This window comes from Hordeum vulgare, chromosome 3H (assembly GCF_904849725.1).
Source record: "Hordeum vulgare subsp. vulgare chromosome 3H, MorexV3_pseudomolecules_assembly, whole genome shotgun sequence".
Classification (NCBI taxonomy): Eukaryota; Viridiplantae; Streptophyta; class Magnoliopsida; order Poales; family Poaceae; genus Hordeum; species Hordeum vulgare.
The window spans coordinates 14,845,968-14,859,559 of record NC_058520.1 but is presented as its reverse complement, the minus strand read 5'-3'; the positions used below and the strand labels follow the sequence as shown (position 1 = coordinate 14,859,559).

Here is a 13,592-nt window from a genome sequence, read left to right as displayed (position 1 = left end):
GGAAGGTTGTAGATACATAGAGTAACGGGCCAGGTGCTGTGACTGCAACTCTGCTCCCCAAAAGGATTCATGCCATCTGTACTCAGACCTAACCATAAGTTCCTTGCGTCAGCTGCAAATCTCGGGAACTCTCTCTCGATTTTTCTCCACTGCCGACCATCAGCGGTGTGCCTCAACTTATCGTCTTTCATATGATCTTCCATGTGCCATCGCAACAACTTTGCATGATCTTTATTTCTGAACAGACGTTTCAACCGTGGTATTATAGGAGCATACAACATCACCTTGGCAGGAACCCTCTTCCTGGGTGGTTCGCCCTCAATATCACCAGGGTCATCTTTTCTGATCTTATACCGCAATGCAGTGCATACCGGGCATTTATCCATATTCTCGTACTTCTCACCGCGGTAGAGGATGCAGTCATTAGGGCATGCATGTATCTTGTGCACGTCTAATCCTAGAGGGTAGACAAGCTTCTTTGCTTTGTACGTGCTGGCGGGCAATTCGTTCTTTCTTGGAAGCATCTTCTTCATCAGTACCAGCAACTTTTCGAATGACGAGTCAGTCACACCGGTCTCTGCCTTCCACTTCAGCAATTCCAGTGTGCTACCCAGCTTCTTCTGGCCATCTTCACAAGTTGGGTACAACAATTTGTTGTGATCCTGTAACATCTGCTCGAACTGCAACCTCTCCTTTTCTGTGTCGCAACCTCGCCGTGCATCAGAAATGACCCGGCCAAGATCATAAGCGGGCTCATCTGGTTCCCGTTCTTCATCCTGATCTTCTTCTTCATTGTCTTCCATTGCGGTATCAGCATACTCAGGGAACATAGATCGGTAGTTGTCATCATCGTTCTCTTCTTCTTCATCGTCGTCTTTCATCATAACCCCTCTTTTTCCGTGCTTGGTCCGAACATTATAGCCCGACATAAAACCGGACCGAAGCAGGTGGCTCTGAATGACTCTTGAGGAAGTGTAATCCTTCTCATTCCGACATTCAACACATGGACAAAACATAAAGCCACCACCATGCTTGTTCGCATCGGCTGCATCTCAAAAAGAATGCACGCCTTCTCTGTAAGCGGCTGTGCGTCGATCACCGTACATCCATGGATGGCTCATCTGCGTTATACGACAGTATATAAAATACAATCACCATCCTAAAAATTAGTACCGCACGGTCTAAACGAGGAAATATAGTTGCTAACCTTTTAGAATAAGTAGAAATAAAGAGGAAGAGGTTTAAGCGTGGCTCAGGCATCTCATATCGTAGTTGTGTTCGGTGAACTGAAGCGGCATCGCTCTAACACACATTTTAACAAAAACCTCTACTGCATGAAAAAAAAATGGAGAGCTAGCACACACCCACACTCTTCCATCCAAGAAAAATGCAAGGAAGAGGGGAGAGGGGGGTTGTGCTATATATAGGCAGAGGACTTTAGTCCCGGTTTGAGACACAAACCGGGACTAAAGGTGACGCACATGCGGGCTGGACACCGCGTAGCCCTTTAGTCCCGGTTTGGGACACAAACCGGGACTAAAGGCTCCTTACTGGCCGGGACTAAAGCCTCGAGGGAGGCATTGCGATTTGGGGCGACGTGGCCGGGCCTTTAGTCCCGGCCCAGAGGCAGGCCGGGACTAAAGGGTCCCGTCCAAAGGCCCGTTTTCCACTAGTGACCATTATAATTCTTGATTATGTTTTGGATTGAACTCTGTTCTCGTAAAGTGCTTGAGATAGGAACATGCGAACAATTTATGTGGATACTATGTTTGCGAGTTCATTCGCCAGACGACCCATGAGACGGGCAAAAACCGGGACATAAAAAAATTTAAAGTACGAGAAACAATACTCACAGCTTTATTTTATTACCGTGAATTATGTTCTTTTTCATATATATACTATTTTTTGGTAGTATGTATCATATTTTGTGTATGCTCTTTTTTACATACAAATATATGCGTATTTCACAAATATAATAAAAACTATGGATCACCTTGTAAGTTTTTCATGTAACTTACTTTGAAAAATCTTATATATAGTATATGAACATAATAAGAATGATAAATTAATATATATACTCCCGCGTGATAGTATATGGAACACGTGGGGTAACTACCCCTGGATGGTAGGATGTATTTTTCCTATATATATATATATATATATATATATATATATATATATATATATATATTTATTTATTTATATTTATATTTATTTATATCGACCCCTTCTTTAAATTAGGTCGAACGTTTGCGGGACGGTCTTCTACCACAGGAACGTGTACGAGCAATTCAAGAGAAAATTGCCGGATTCTTAGATGCAGAGGTCCTAGATGTCAAGGGAGAATACTATTGCTCGTCGATGCAATTGATATGAAATGATATAGTGTAAAAAAGATGCATATATGTGCATGTAACTCGTGTCTATATTTTGTAAATATGTTCGACAAAGCACGGCGGATGAGATGATGTAATATATTCATGACGATGTTGTGTAATATAGTTGTTTCTTTATTGTTGTGTATGTACCATTCAATTTAGTATAAAACAAATATTAAAAAGTGCCTAAAATAAATAAATGGGAAAATAGGGTGTAGCAAAATAGCCCATTCAATTTAGTGTAAAAACCCTAAACCCTAAAAATTGCTAAAAACAGCAAAAAAAGTCCCGGTTCGTATTACGAACCGGGACTAATACCCCCCACCCCCTCGCGAACAGCCCCGCCACATGGAAGGTCAATAGCCCCGGTTCGGAGCAGCTTCGAACCGGGGGCTAGCATTAATCTCAGTTGATTAGTCCCGATTCGTGAACCAAAACTAATGGCTTAACCAAACTGGAGCTATAAGCTGTTTTTCTACTAGTGGCATGTTGCCGGGACGAAAAGTAGTGCTTGTAGCAACGGCGAACGCATCACGAAGTTCGATCAATCGTCCGTGGGTGGCTGGTGGTTGCGGTGTTGCGTGGAATAAGGTACGTAAAATTGGGATAATATATGAACGACTCGTGTTTTGTTGGTTTTATTTTGTGGATGCTGAACGCGGCCCGTTGTGTTGCACTGATCTAGCTCGTTGCATGGCCTACAGCCCAACACTGGTGTCCTTACACCATCGCTGTCCGTCCGGTAATGGCCTATTGCCCCCGATTCATCGCCCTCATCCCCGTCCCGGTGCTGGTGCCGCTGCAGCGTGCGGGTGCCGCCGTGACCCGCGCAAGGCAGAGTCTGTGGTCTTTAGAGCATCTCTAACAGCCGCGCTTTGCGTCGCGTTCAAAAAATTTATTAGACGCGCGCGTTTCGGCTGGTTTGGCGCGTCGCGCAGCGTTGGCTCCAGCAGCAACGCTAAAATGCAGCGCGCGCAGCTCCAGCAGCGCGCAAAAATGCAAACATGTGAATTTGACACAAACAAGTTGAGATGCATAAAAGTTCATGCCCACAAGTTCATCCAACCAAGTTCAGAATGCAAACAAGTTCAAGACATATAAATGAAAGACACATCATTCATCATCTTCCTCGTCTTCGTCCTCATCTTCCGAAGACGATTCTTCCGCCTCCGTAGATGAATCTTCCTCCCTAACCTCATCACACACCGCATCACGTGAAGCTCCGACGGTGTTGGCAAGATCTTCAACGGCGGCCGGAGGTGCACCCATGCCTCCAAATGGCAGGGGCGGCCGGAGGTGCACCCATGCCTCCAAACGGCGGCGGCGACGGAGGGCTCGCGGCTGTACAGCGGGGTGAGCGGGGTGCCGGTCTGCGCGTCCATGGTGGCAGGGGCGCTGGCGCCGGCGCGCGCGGTGCGAAGGAGGAAGAAAGAGAGAAAGTTCGCGCGCGCTCGAGTCTGCCGCGCGCGGAAGTGTGTGCTCCAAATTACCAGCGCGGGATGAGGCTATGGACAGCGCGCCCAACTTGTTTTAGCGCGCGCGCGGTTTTTGCGCGCCCGCTGGAGCATCCCGCCGCGTCGCGCGCGCGCTAAAAAGGGATATTTTTGGGTGCGGCGCTTGTTTTGCGCTGTTGTTGGAGATGCTCTTAGTCTTGGTCATTCGTACACATCACATGGAATAAGCATCAGTTGCACATCAGACTAAAAAATTTCATTTCACCACTCTTAGATCCCCATAATATGGCCCTTGTCTTTAATCTTAAAGCAATTATTTTTAGGTAATCTCAAAGAAAATTAGAACACCGAGGAATTTATATTGGATTTTCCAGTCAATTGTGCATTGGCAATTCTGGAAGGATTACGGTACAATGTCGAACTTAGTTGAGCCTGTTCAACATAACAATATACTGTAGTACAAGTAACCTCCTCAAAGTGGTGGACATTGTTGTGTGTTTCCTGAATTTACAAGGCTTGTCTCCCCAGATCTCGTAGAGCTTGCACTTTTTAGATTCATATTGTGAGCTGAATTTTCTCTGGAATTAGAGATAAGCAAGGAGGTTAAGTGATTGAAAATATTTTGAAAAAATAACTTCACCGAAAAAAGGGAATACAAATAGATGTAGAAGTATCTTACAGTAGTCCACTGAAGTTTTGCTTCGGTGGCATGGCCATCTCATCTATGTTTCTGTCGAACATTTCTAGAACTTTGGTAATAGTAGGGCGATACATAGGTAATACTTGTATGCACCACAAGCCAATAAGGGTCATCTTTCTTGCAATTTCCTCAATGTCACTTGTAACTTCACATGCTTCTAATCCATCGTCTTGAGCAAAGTGATCATAAATCCAATCTGGGAAATACTTTTCACTTGACTTTGCAACCACTGATTTCACATTTTTCCTGCCTCCAACCATCTCTAGCAACATCATTCCATAACTATAAACATCTGACTTTGTTGAAACAAGTCCGAAGTTTCGCGAGTGAACTTCTGGAGCAATGAATCCAATTGTTCCTCTAGCACCAATCATTGAAAGCTTGCTCTCCTTGGTATGGCATAGTTTAGCTAGACCAAAATCGGCAATCTTTGGGCAAAAATCCTTGTCCAGAAGGATATTTTGAGGCTTAATGTCAAAATGGACGATCCGTGTGTTACAACTATGGTGCAAATATTCCAATCCCTATCGCATAGAGCCTCTCCCATCCTAAAATTTCTTTTGGGTTCTCTGAGTAGATGTATCTATCTAGGGAACCATTGCACATGTACTCATATATAAGAGCTCGTTTTGATCCCTCCAAACAAAATCCAAACAGGCTAACAATATTCACATGAGAGGTCCTGCCAATGCTCATAACCTCATTCACAAACTCCTCCCCATTTCCTTTGCAGTCATGCAAGAATTTCACAGCAACCAGACGGTCATCATGTAGCTTTCCTTCGAAAACCACACCGTAACCACCCTGGCCAAGTTTCTTATTGCGAGAAGACGTTATCTTCATTACCTCTGAGTACATGTATCTTTTTGGAGCAAGTGATCCATACGATACTATCATAGCCTCGTAATGCCTTTCAGTGCTGCTGGTATTCTTTTTCCAGAGGAGAAACCTGTTTCTTTTCCCCGTCATATAGCATATAAGCACATAAATACAAGGCAAGAGCAGTGCTGCAGCTGCTGATATCAAAGCTGAGATTGAAGCAGATGTTATTTTCTTTGTGCAAGGAGTTATATGTAGAAACATGCATCAATAGTTTTGAATTCAAGTTAATTGCGCAAAACCACATGTCTGGGGGTTATGGTTTTGCATGACTACACATGTTTTTAATTTTCTTTCACAAAATCACTGGTAGTGTTCTAATCCCTGTTCAAGAATTCGTCCGATTAATCAGTTAACTTATCGATTAATCCCTACTCGTAGGATCATCAAGTATCCGATTAACTGATTAAACAATCGATTAGCTTGCCGATTAGCCACTAGTATTCTCGAGGCCGCTGCCAAGAGAGCATTGGGTCGGAATCTCCAGATTCTGATAGGTTGCTGATATATACCACTAGTTTTCGAGGCTAACAACACGTGTTCCTGATTCTCCCATGCCCCATTAAGCTCTGTCGAGAAGTGCTAGATTTACGGACGGAAGCTACGGAAAGTAACTTACGGACTCAGCTGTCCATGTTTTACTGGAAACTTGGGGCACCAGGGCCCACCTTTGAAATCAGCGGGGCAGAAGGATTGGCTAAGCGGCAGCAATCCGTAAGTTTCATCCGTATCTTGTCCGTAAGTGTAGCATTTTTGAAGCTCTGTCACCACAAAGAGGAGCTTCTCGTTGCATGACTGCAACGGGTCCTAAGAACGGTTTGAAATAGTACAAGGCAGCAATAGGAAAAGGAAGATCATATTTTGTTTCTCCCCATTGACTTGTTTTATGCAAATATTGTAGAGTCAAACTGAAAAAATATTTATCTCAAAAATCCTCGTTGAGGAACTACTGGCATTTAAATCATAACATGTGACAAAAAAGTGCAAGTGTTAGCATACCTATTGGTAGTATCTTTCTGCCAGTCCTCTTGCTACCTGGAATACCACATAATACTTAGTTTAAAAATCAATGCCGTTTGTCTTTTTCCAAGAAATATTAACAAGTGACCCTAGAATATTTTGCGGAAGAAATATATGAAAAATGTACATTGCAATATTGTGAAGAGCACGCACTGTATATGTGACATTTTAAATACTGCTTTTGATACAATAATATAAAATCGATGCCCGGATAATTATGGAAACACTAATCTGGCAGTGTTTATCGTTATGTACATGAAACTCATTATCATAGGTGTTGAATACCTATTTGTGTATGTATATTGTGTCGTAGGCTCACCTCCTAGTTCTTTGTATAGTTGAGATTAAGACCCATCTTGTACCTTATATATACGTGCCTAGTGCACCCAATCAGTATATTGAGAGTTGCACAGTCCAAACCTAAGTCTCTACATGGTATCAGTTTCCTCCACGTTCCTAACCTAGCCGCCGCCGCCGCGCCCTCCATCACGCACCGCCGCCACCACAGCCGCGCCCTCCATCACGGGCCACCGCCGTCGTCGCGCACACCAACGCGCAACCGCCGCATCATCCACTTCCGCCACCCTCACCCTTACCACCCGAAGCCGCCCATCGCCCGCTGCCATGGTCTCTCTGAGTTGCTCGGCCTCCTCCGGCAGCAATCCGTTCGTCGGCCCGGACGTCCCCCTCGTTCGCGATTTCAACATCTTCGACCGCGTTCCAGTGATCGTTGATTAGTCCACCGCCTCCTACTCCGCCTGAAAGAGGTACTTCTCTTTGGTGTTCCTTGAGTACCTGCTCCACAGTCACATTGATGGCATCGTGGACTCCCGTCTCATGGTGAATGACGAGGACTGGATGACCCGCAACGCCACCATCACCCGCTGGTTCTACCTCACCATCTCCAAGGACCTCTTCCACACCGTTGTATGCGACGATGATAACGCTTACGCCGTATGGACCAATCTCAACGGCCTCTTCACCGACAACAAACTTCAGCCCAAGGTCCTTCTTCACGGCGAGTTCTATGGGTGCAAACAACTTGATTCATCCATTGATGATTTTTGCATGCGCCTCAGAAAGCATGCCGATGAGCTTCGTGATCTGGGCGAGACGATCCGCAATGAGCTCCTCATCAGCACCCTCACCGCTGGTCTCAATGATGAGTTTGGGAACGTCGCCTCCAACCTTACTCTCATCCCGGAGCCTACCTTCGCTAAGGGGTTGGCGTACCTCAAGCTCAAGGAGAGGCGGGTGAAGATGGAGCGGATACGGGCCACGCACACGGCTCTCACCACTGCCTCCCGCGACGGACTGGCGTCGCCTGCACCTCAGCCGCGCCCCCACGCAGTAGCCGAATTTCCCACAGGCATCAGATCCCTTCTCACAGCAGCAGCAGGCTCAACCTAGTAACAGCCGTCGCCGCGGTGGTCAGTGCAAGGGGTGCCATCAGCAGCAGCCGAGCGACGCTCAGGGAGGAGCAGCCCGTCCACAGTAGCAGCAACAACCGGCTCCGTGGTATGTCAGGCAGAACCCATGGTCCGGCTTCGTGCATGCTTACTCCATGTGGGTTCCACATGTGCCTACTCCCGTCATCATCGGTCCACGATCTCCCTCGCATCAAGCGTTTTACGCCACACCGCAGCCCTACGTGGCGTCGTATGGGCCTCCCTCTCCTTTGGACAGCTACCGCAGCCAGGAGGGCTGCCGCCGCTCTCCATGACGACCCGCCACAGCCACCGGCTCCCGCGCTTCCCAAGCGGCCTGGGACCCGGCCTTGCTGGAGGCTCTACACTCCTCTTCTACACCGTCCAACTACACCGGCGGTGGCGACTGGTACATGGATACCGGTGCTACGGCTCACATGGCCGCTCATCCCGATACTCTCCACACCTCCTATCCAGTCAACACCTCTACTCGTATCACCGTCGATGCCGGTTCCTCTCTTCCCATTACCCATATCGGACATGCATTTGCTCCTTCTACATCTACGCCACTTTCTTTATCTAACATCCAAGTTTCCCTTGATCTTATAGAAAAACTTGTGTTCGTTCGTTACTTAACACGTGAAAATCCTGTTACCATTGAATTTGACATGTTTGATTTCTCTGGCAGTGGATGTGAATGGATGAGCAGTCGCGGTCGGTGCCGATTGATGGGTAAGGGAAGACCTTCTTGGAGGTGTTGATTGGTACCGGCGTCTCGGAGTCTACGAGCTTGGTGGGTGTTCTTCGGTGGACGCAATGGTCGCGAGGCTTCTCCGTTTTCGGTGATCCGCTGTTGTTGGCATTTGTTTCTTTGCCTCTTTCTTTGTTGTTTCTTTTGGGCGTGCATGTGCTGTTTCCGCTCCAGCACCTATCGTTGGATGTACCGAAAGTGGTTGCTTTGTAATACAAAGCGGGGCGAAAGCCTGTTTCGAAAAAAGAAAAGATCTGGGACGAAGTTATGAGTGGCTGCAGATCAGCAAAAGTTCCCACGGAAAATGCTCATTTTCCAGAGGACTTCTTAGATATATGGAATTATGGAAGGATGACCATGGATCTCACACTAATGGAGGTGCATATATATAGATGCCCTGAACTCTCGGGCAGATGCACGGTGGCCCAGTGGGTGCACACCAGGTTCTACACCGAATATGGCTATACCTAACTCATTGCCCGACTCAAATCTTCACCACACATCTTCATGCACATCACATCAGCTAGTACACATGATGTCACATCTGCATGTCCACTCTCTTTCTTCTCTCTTCTCTTTCCGAAACAAATCCATCCATTTTATTTCACCTTTCCTAACTTAAATCATTTATATCTTCTAAACCAATATTCCGATTTCAAAATAAATTAGTTCACTATAATCATGACGCAAAGACCTTTAGAATAAGAATAATATTGAATTATTATTTTGCGAAATATTACATTTACCTAGCCGGTACTTTGTATGAAAAGTTTGAAGAACTTTGTGGTATAGTTCAATAAACTTCAGGAGTTCAAGAACTTTCTGAATACTAGGTCTGCACTTTGTCAGAAATATTGAAGGACTTTGCTAGAAAATCTTTTTGGAACTGAAGAGCTATATAAACAGCTTGTCCAAACTTTGCTAGAAACAGTGAAGAACTCTTCACTCAAATTTTTTAAACTAGTCCAAATATATTCAACATCGGTCTTGTTATAAAGGTCTTTGCGCTAGAGGTTCAAATATATAAAAATAAATAAAATTGAAATATCGGTTTAGAAGATATAAACGATTTAAGTTTATAAAGGGGTAATGAAAATATGGATTTGTTTGAGAGAGAGAAGAAAGAGGTACAAGCAACCTATTGATTTGACCTGCATGTGGAATGATTGATTTGACCTGCATGCCGGATGGATGGACCTGATATGGGTTGTGCGCGCAATGGGCTAGACAAAATCCGCGTCCGTTCTACACCCGCGACGAGCACCCTGATGGGTGGCGGGTGTTCCGCTCGTTCGGCAGGAGGTGCATCATCACCGCGAGCCCCCGACTGATGATGGAGCCGTTCGTCAGGGCGTTCCTCGGCGCCGACAAGGTTATCGAGACGGAGCTGGAGGTGGACAGGTTCAGGAGGGCGACATGTCATCAGAAAACATGTTCGGTCTTGTAAAGGTACATACGTCAAGCGGGTTTGTAGCGGGATCATACAGGCTGCCACGTTGTCAACAATAAATGTAGCCGGCATGTAACGGGCAGCCATGATGACCGCTTAAGAGCATCTCTGGCCGTTAGGCGTCCTAAGGGCCAAAATAGCGTTGCGTGAGGGTTAACCGACAAGAAAAACGGTTTGGTAGGGCTTGGTTCCTAGGCGGCCACTAAGAAGAGAGATAAAAGAAAGTAAAGATTTTTTTTTACATGTACATGGTGGACCTAACAAAGAAAGGAAGGAGAGAGAGAAGAGAGATGCAGGTCGGTGGGGTTTGTGCATGTAAAAATAGCGTCGGTCGTCCCCAAGCGTCCTTCGGGGGGCGGGTTCAGCTTGGGACCGCCAGTGCTAGTTTTAGTCAAATCCGTCAAAAAACGACGTCATGAAGCACGACTGAACGATTTTTTTTAGCGTCGACAATTAAAACATCGATTGAGAGGGCGTTTTGAGGACGCGGGTGAAGATGCTCTAAGTCGCTGGCGCCCGCGTTTGTGTTTGCGGACAGCAGCATCCCGCCCCGCCTAATCCTGACCCCTACCTAAACACAGCCAAATTATGATGATCTATCAATTCGATCACCGTTTTCAGGAACTTCATCTGCCATTCATCTGCCAATTCAATCAGCGCCGATGAATTTGTTTTAATTGCGTCTATGCAATCAAGCTGCAATACTTGATTTTCACAACAATGCAATGTAGAGTAGAAAATGAAACGCTCTGTTTACCTGGATGAGCTGTTGCGTTGGTTTCTTGGGTGGAATTTGAGCAGAGGTTCCCGTCGGGGCAGGCGCACTGGAACGCAAACTGATCGAACCTGCACTCCCTGCCGCTCATCTGCCTGCATCCATCGCAGTCCCCTATCGGCGCCAGCAGCTTCAGGAGGAATCCATCCCTGATCAGCCGCTCGTAGTGCTCATGAGGTCGCGCCATTCCTCGGTGCACCGGCACGCTCACCGAGCTACAGTTCCTCGGAACCCCCTGCGGCGGCGTGCCGCCTTCGCCGTCGTCCCATGAACCGGAGATGTAGGCTCCCATCGAGTGATTCGCGCACCGCCGCGGCAGGCTGAACTCACGAGGCACGGTGCAGTTGTAGAAGAACACCAGACGCTTGTTGGCGACGCTGATGTTGAACGGGAAGAGGGCGAGGCTGGCCGACACGTTGAAGTCGGGGACGGGGCAGGCCCTGTCGCCCACGAAGGAGGTCTGCACGGCGGCCACCATGGAGTTGTTCTCATAGGATATGTCGTTGATGCGGAACAGGTGCTCCCTGAACGTTTTCCTCACGTAGGCACCAGCATGACCAGTGCTGGTGTCGCAGGTGAGGTCGAAGGGCGGGTAGCCGCAGTAGAACGGCTGTGCGCCGGCGAGGGAGAAGGGGTACCTGATGGTCAGGTCCCCGCATGACCTCGGCGTGCAGCTCCCGTTGCTGCCGGTGGGTGTAACTGTGCGCAGAAATAAGAAGGCGAGCGGGAGCAGCAGCGGCATAGGCATGGTTTTCACCGAGGAAGAGGGAGGCAATTTGCATCTACGTGCAGGTGCAGCTTGTGTTGACATGGCTACGTGCTATACTTCTACGAGCAGCAAAGGAGGCTAGTGCATGCCTACGTACCATGACTCGTATCTGCCATGGCATATCCATTCCATTCTCAAGGTGGAGCATGCAGAAGGGGCCATCTTTTGGCTATCTGCCGCTGGAGCTGGACGGAATTCTGGGGATCATCTTTTGGCCATATATGTTTACTTTTCTCCGGTCAGATCTTCTGGCCATGGATGTTTACTTTTCTCTGAGCCGCAACCGGAGCCGGATCCGTTGGGCTGCTATTCATTCCGGCGTTGACTTTTCGGTCGAGTTTGCCCGTCAGAAAACAGTGCGCGAGGTCTTGGGATGTTCGTCTACAAACTGTGCACTGCATCGATGTTTCCATTATTGTCGTTTTCTTTCATTTCAAACAAGATGATTCTCTTGTTTTAACAGGTCACCGTTTGTAAAAGAGTTTCAGTGTGAAGCTTGAATATGTGTATGAGGCTTCTTTGACCAATTGTATGGTTCAGAATTCAGAGAAGACCTGGGACGTGGGGAACACATCGCCCCTCGACCATCGATCACTGGATTAGCATCTCGACACAAGATGAAGAAGAACAACAAGAAGAAGAAAGAGAAGGCATCCGTGGCTGGGAATGAAGAAGTTATGCCCAAAAGGCCGAGGGGCAAGACCACTTTGAAGATAGAAGAGAAGCGTGATTCGACATCCTTCGCCTTGAAAGAAACTTTACAAGTCATGATGACTCCAAGAGAAGTGCGAGGGAAGAGCAGGAGGAAAGAAAAGGAGGACCAAATAAAGATATACTTGAATCTCCAAATGAAAAAGTTTGTCATAGAGGAGGCCGCCAAAAGGAGGAAGTTTCACATAAAGGAGGCCGTCCAAGCAAGGAAGCTCGCGATCGAGGCCATCATTGCCAACATCAAAGCAAAAGAGGTGCCTCACGTCCCTGTTATTAATAATTTTTTGGTGGTTGTTACGCCCGTAAAGCAATATGATCTGCTGATTTTATATGCTACTAGATTCATGGATAAGATATACTTGAATCTTGTCTTGGTGTGCATTGTTGACGCATCCAACTTTCTGATTTTGCTAACTTGCACCAATACTTTTCGTCAACGGACATACAACAATAGATTAATCCAACGGACATAGCAAGTTACACATTCTTCCACACATTGCCACAATCCTCTAGGTTATGTATACCTGGAAAATAAGCATCTATCACTACTGCAATCGATATAGTGCCAATAACCGTCGACGAAGGCTTTACCGACTGTCGCACTCGGTAAAGGACACCCGGCGTACACCCTTCAGGCAAACAGGAAATTGCCGGGAGCTAGGGCACGGACACTCATAACCGGCTCTCGGCAAAGTAAAGTAGCTAAGGGACCACAATCCTTGGCCGGCCGTTGCCACGTGGCACCAACCTGACATATGGGTCCAGAAACATATGCCGAGAGTTATTCTCGGTAAAGATAGACAAGAGGAAAGTTTCGAAATCCATTAATGATCTATTAGATTTAGAGGTAGATAGGGCCCTTGATATTATTCGGAATTTGTCTGCGGTAAAACATATGCAAGAATCTGAGATTAATGATCAGGGGGGTCTTAATTCATTGTGTGGTAACTTGTTATCCTTGGAAGAGTCTGATATAGGAGAGGATATTTGTCTAGATTCGAGTACCATTATTGAAAATTTTGATCATGCCAAATCACAATCACCTGGTTATATGGACCAGGGACTTGGTGATAAACCAAAACGGTCCTGGCAACGAAAAGTGTATCCGGTTTCGGCGGTCCACAGGAGTACTCGGTTTAGAACTATTAATTTTTTTTATGATGAACGATGAAGGGCATCTTCTGGAATAGCAGAGGTCTACGTGACTTGGCTGAAACTAGACTTCTGGCTGAAGCAACCATAGAGCATCAGCTTGATTTTATTGCAATTATGGAGACA

The 13,592-nt window shown here is 46.7% G+C and overlaps 1 protein-coding gene and 1 pseudogene across 1 annotated transcript; both read right to left on the bottom strand.

The window, feature by feature from the left end:
* Positions 1-4,193: 4,193 nt before the first annotated feature.
* LOC123441364 lies at positions 4,194-5,615 on the bottom strand (annotated as a pseudogene).
* Positions 5,616-9,854: 4,239 nt separating this feature from the next.
* On the bottom strand, positions 9,855-11,682 carry LOC123441363 (LEAF RUST 10 DISEASE-RESISTANCE LOCUS RECEPTOR-LIKE PROTEIN KINASE-like 1.2). The gene is made up of 3 exons (XM_045117834.1): positions 10,817-11,682; positions 10,631-10,700; positions 9,855-9,996 (listed from the first exon to the last, which is right to left on the bottom strand). The coding sequence occupies exons 1-3, from the start codon at positions 11,643-11,645 to the stop codon at positions 9,855-9,857; spliced, it is 1,041 nt and encodes a 346-aa protein (XP_044973769.1). The 5' UTR covers positions 11,646-11,682.
* Positions 11,683-13,592: the final 1,910 nt, after the last annotated feature.

What these genes read in the sequence shown, in the direction of transcription:
- LOC123441363 (XM_045117834.1), bottom strand. Translation starts at nt 11,645, where the DNA reads ATGTCAACACAAGCTGCACCTGCACGTAGATGCAAATTGCCTCCCTCT. An exon ending in CAACGCAACAGCTCATCCAG is followed by an intron (nt 10,701 to 10,816) that starts GTAAACAGAGCG and finishes TTGAATTGGCAG; the next exon opens with ATGAATGGCAGATGAAGTTC. An exon ending in CATAATTTGGCTGTGTTTAG is followed by an intron (nt 9,997 to 10,630) that starts GTAGGGGTCAGG and finishes GTCCACCTCCAG; the next exon opens with CTCCGTCTCGATAACCTTGT.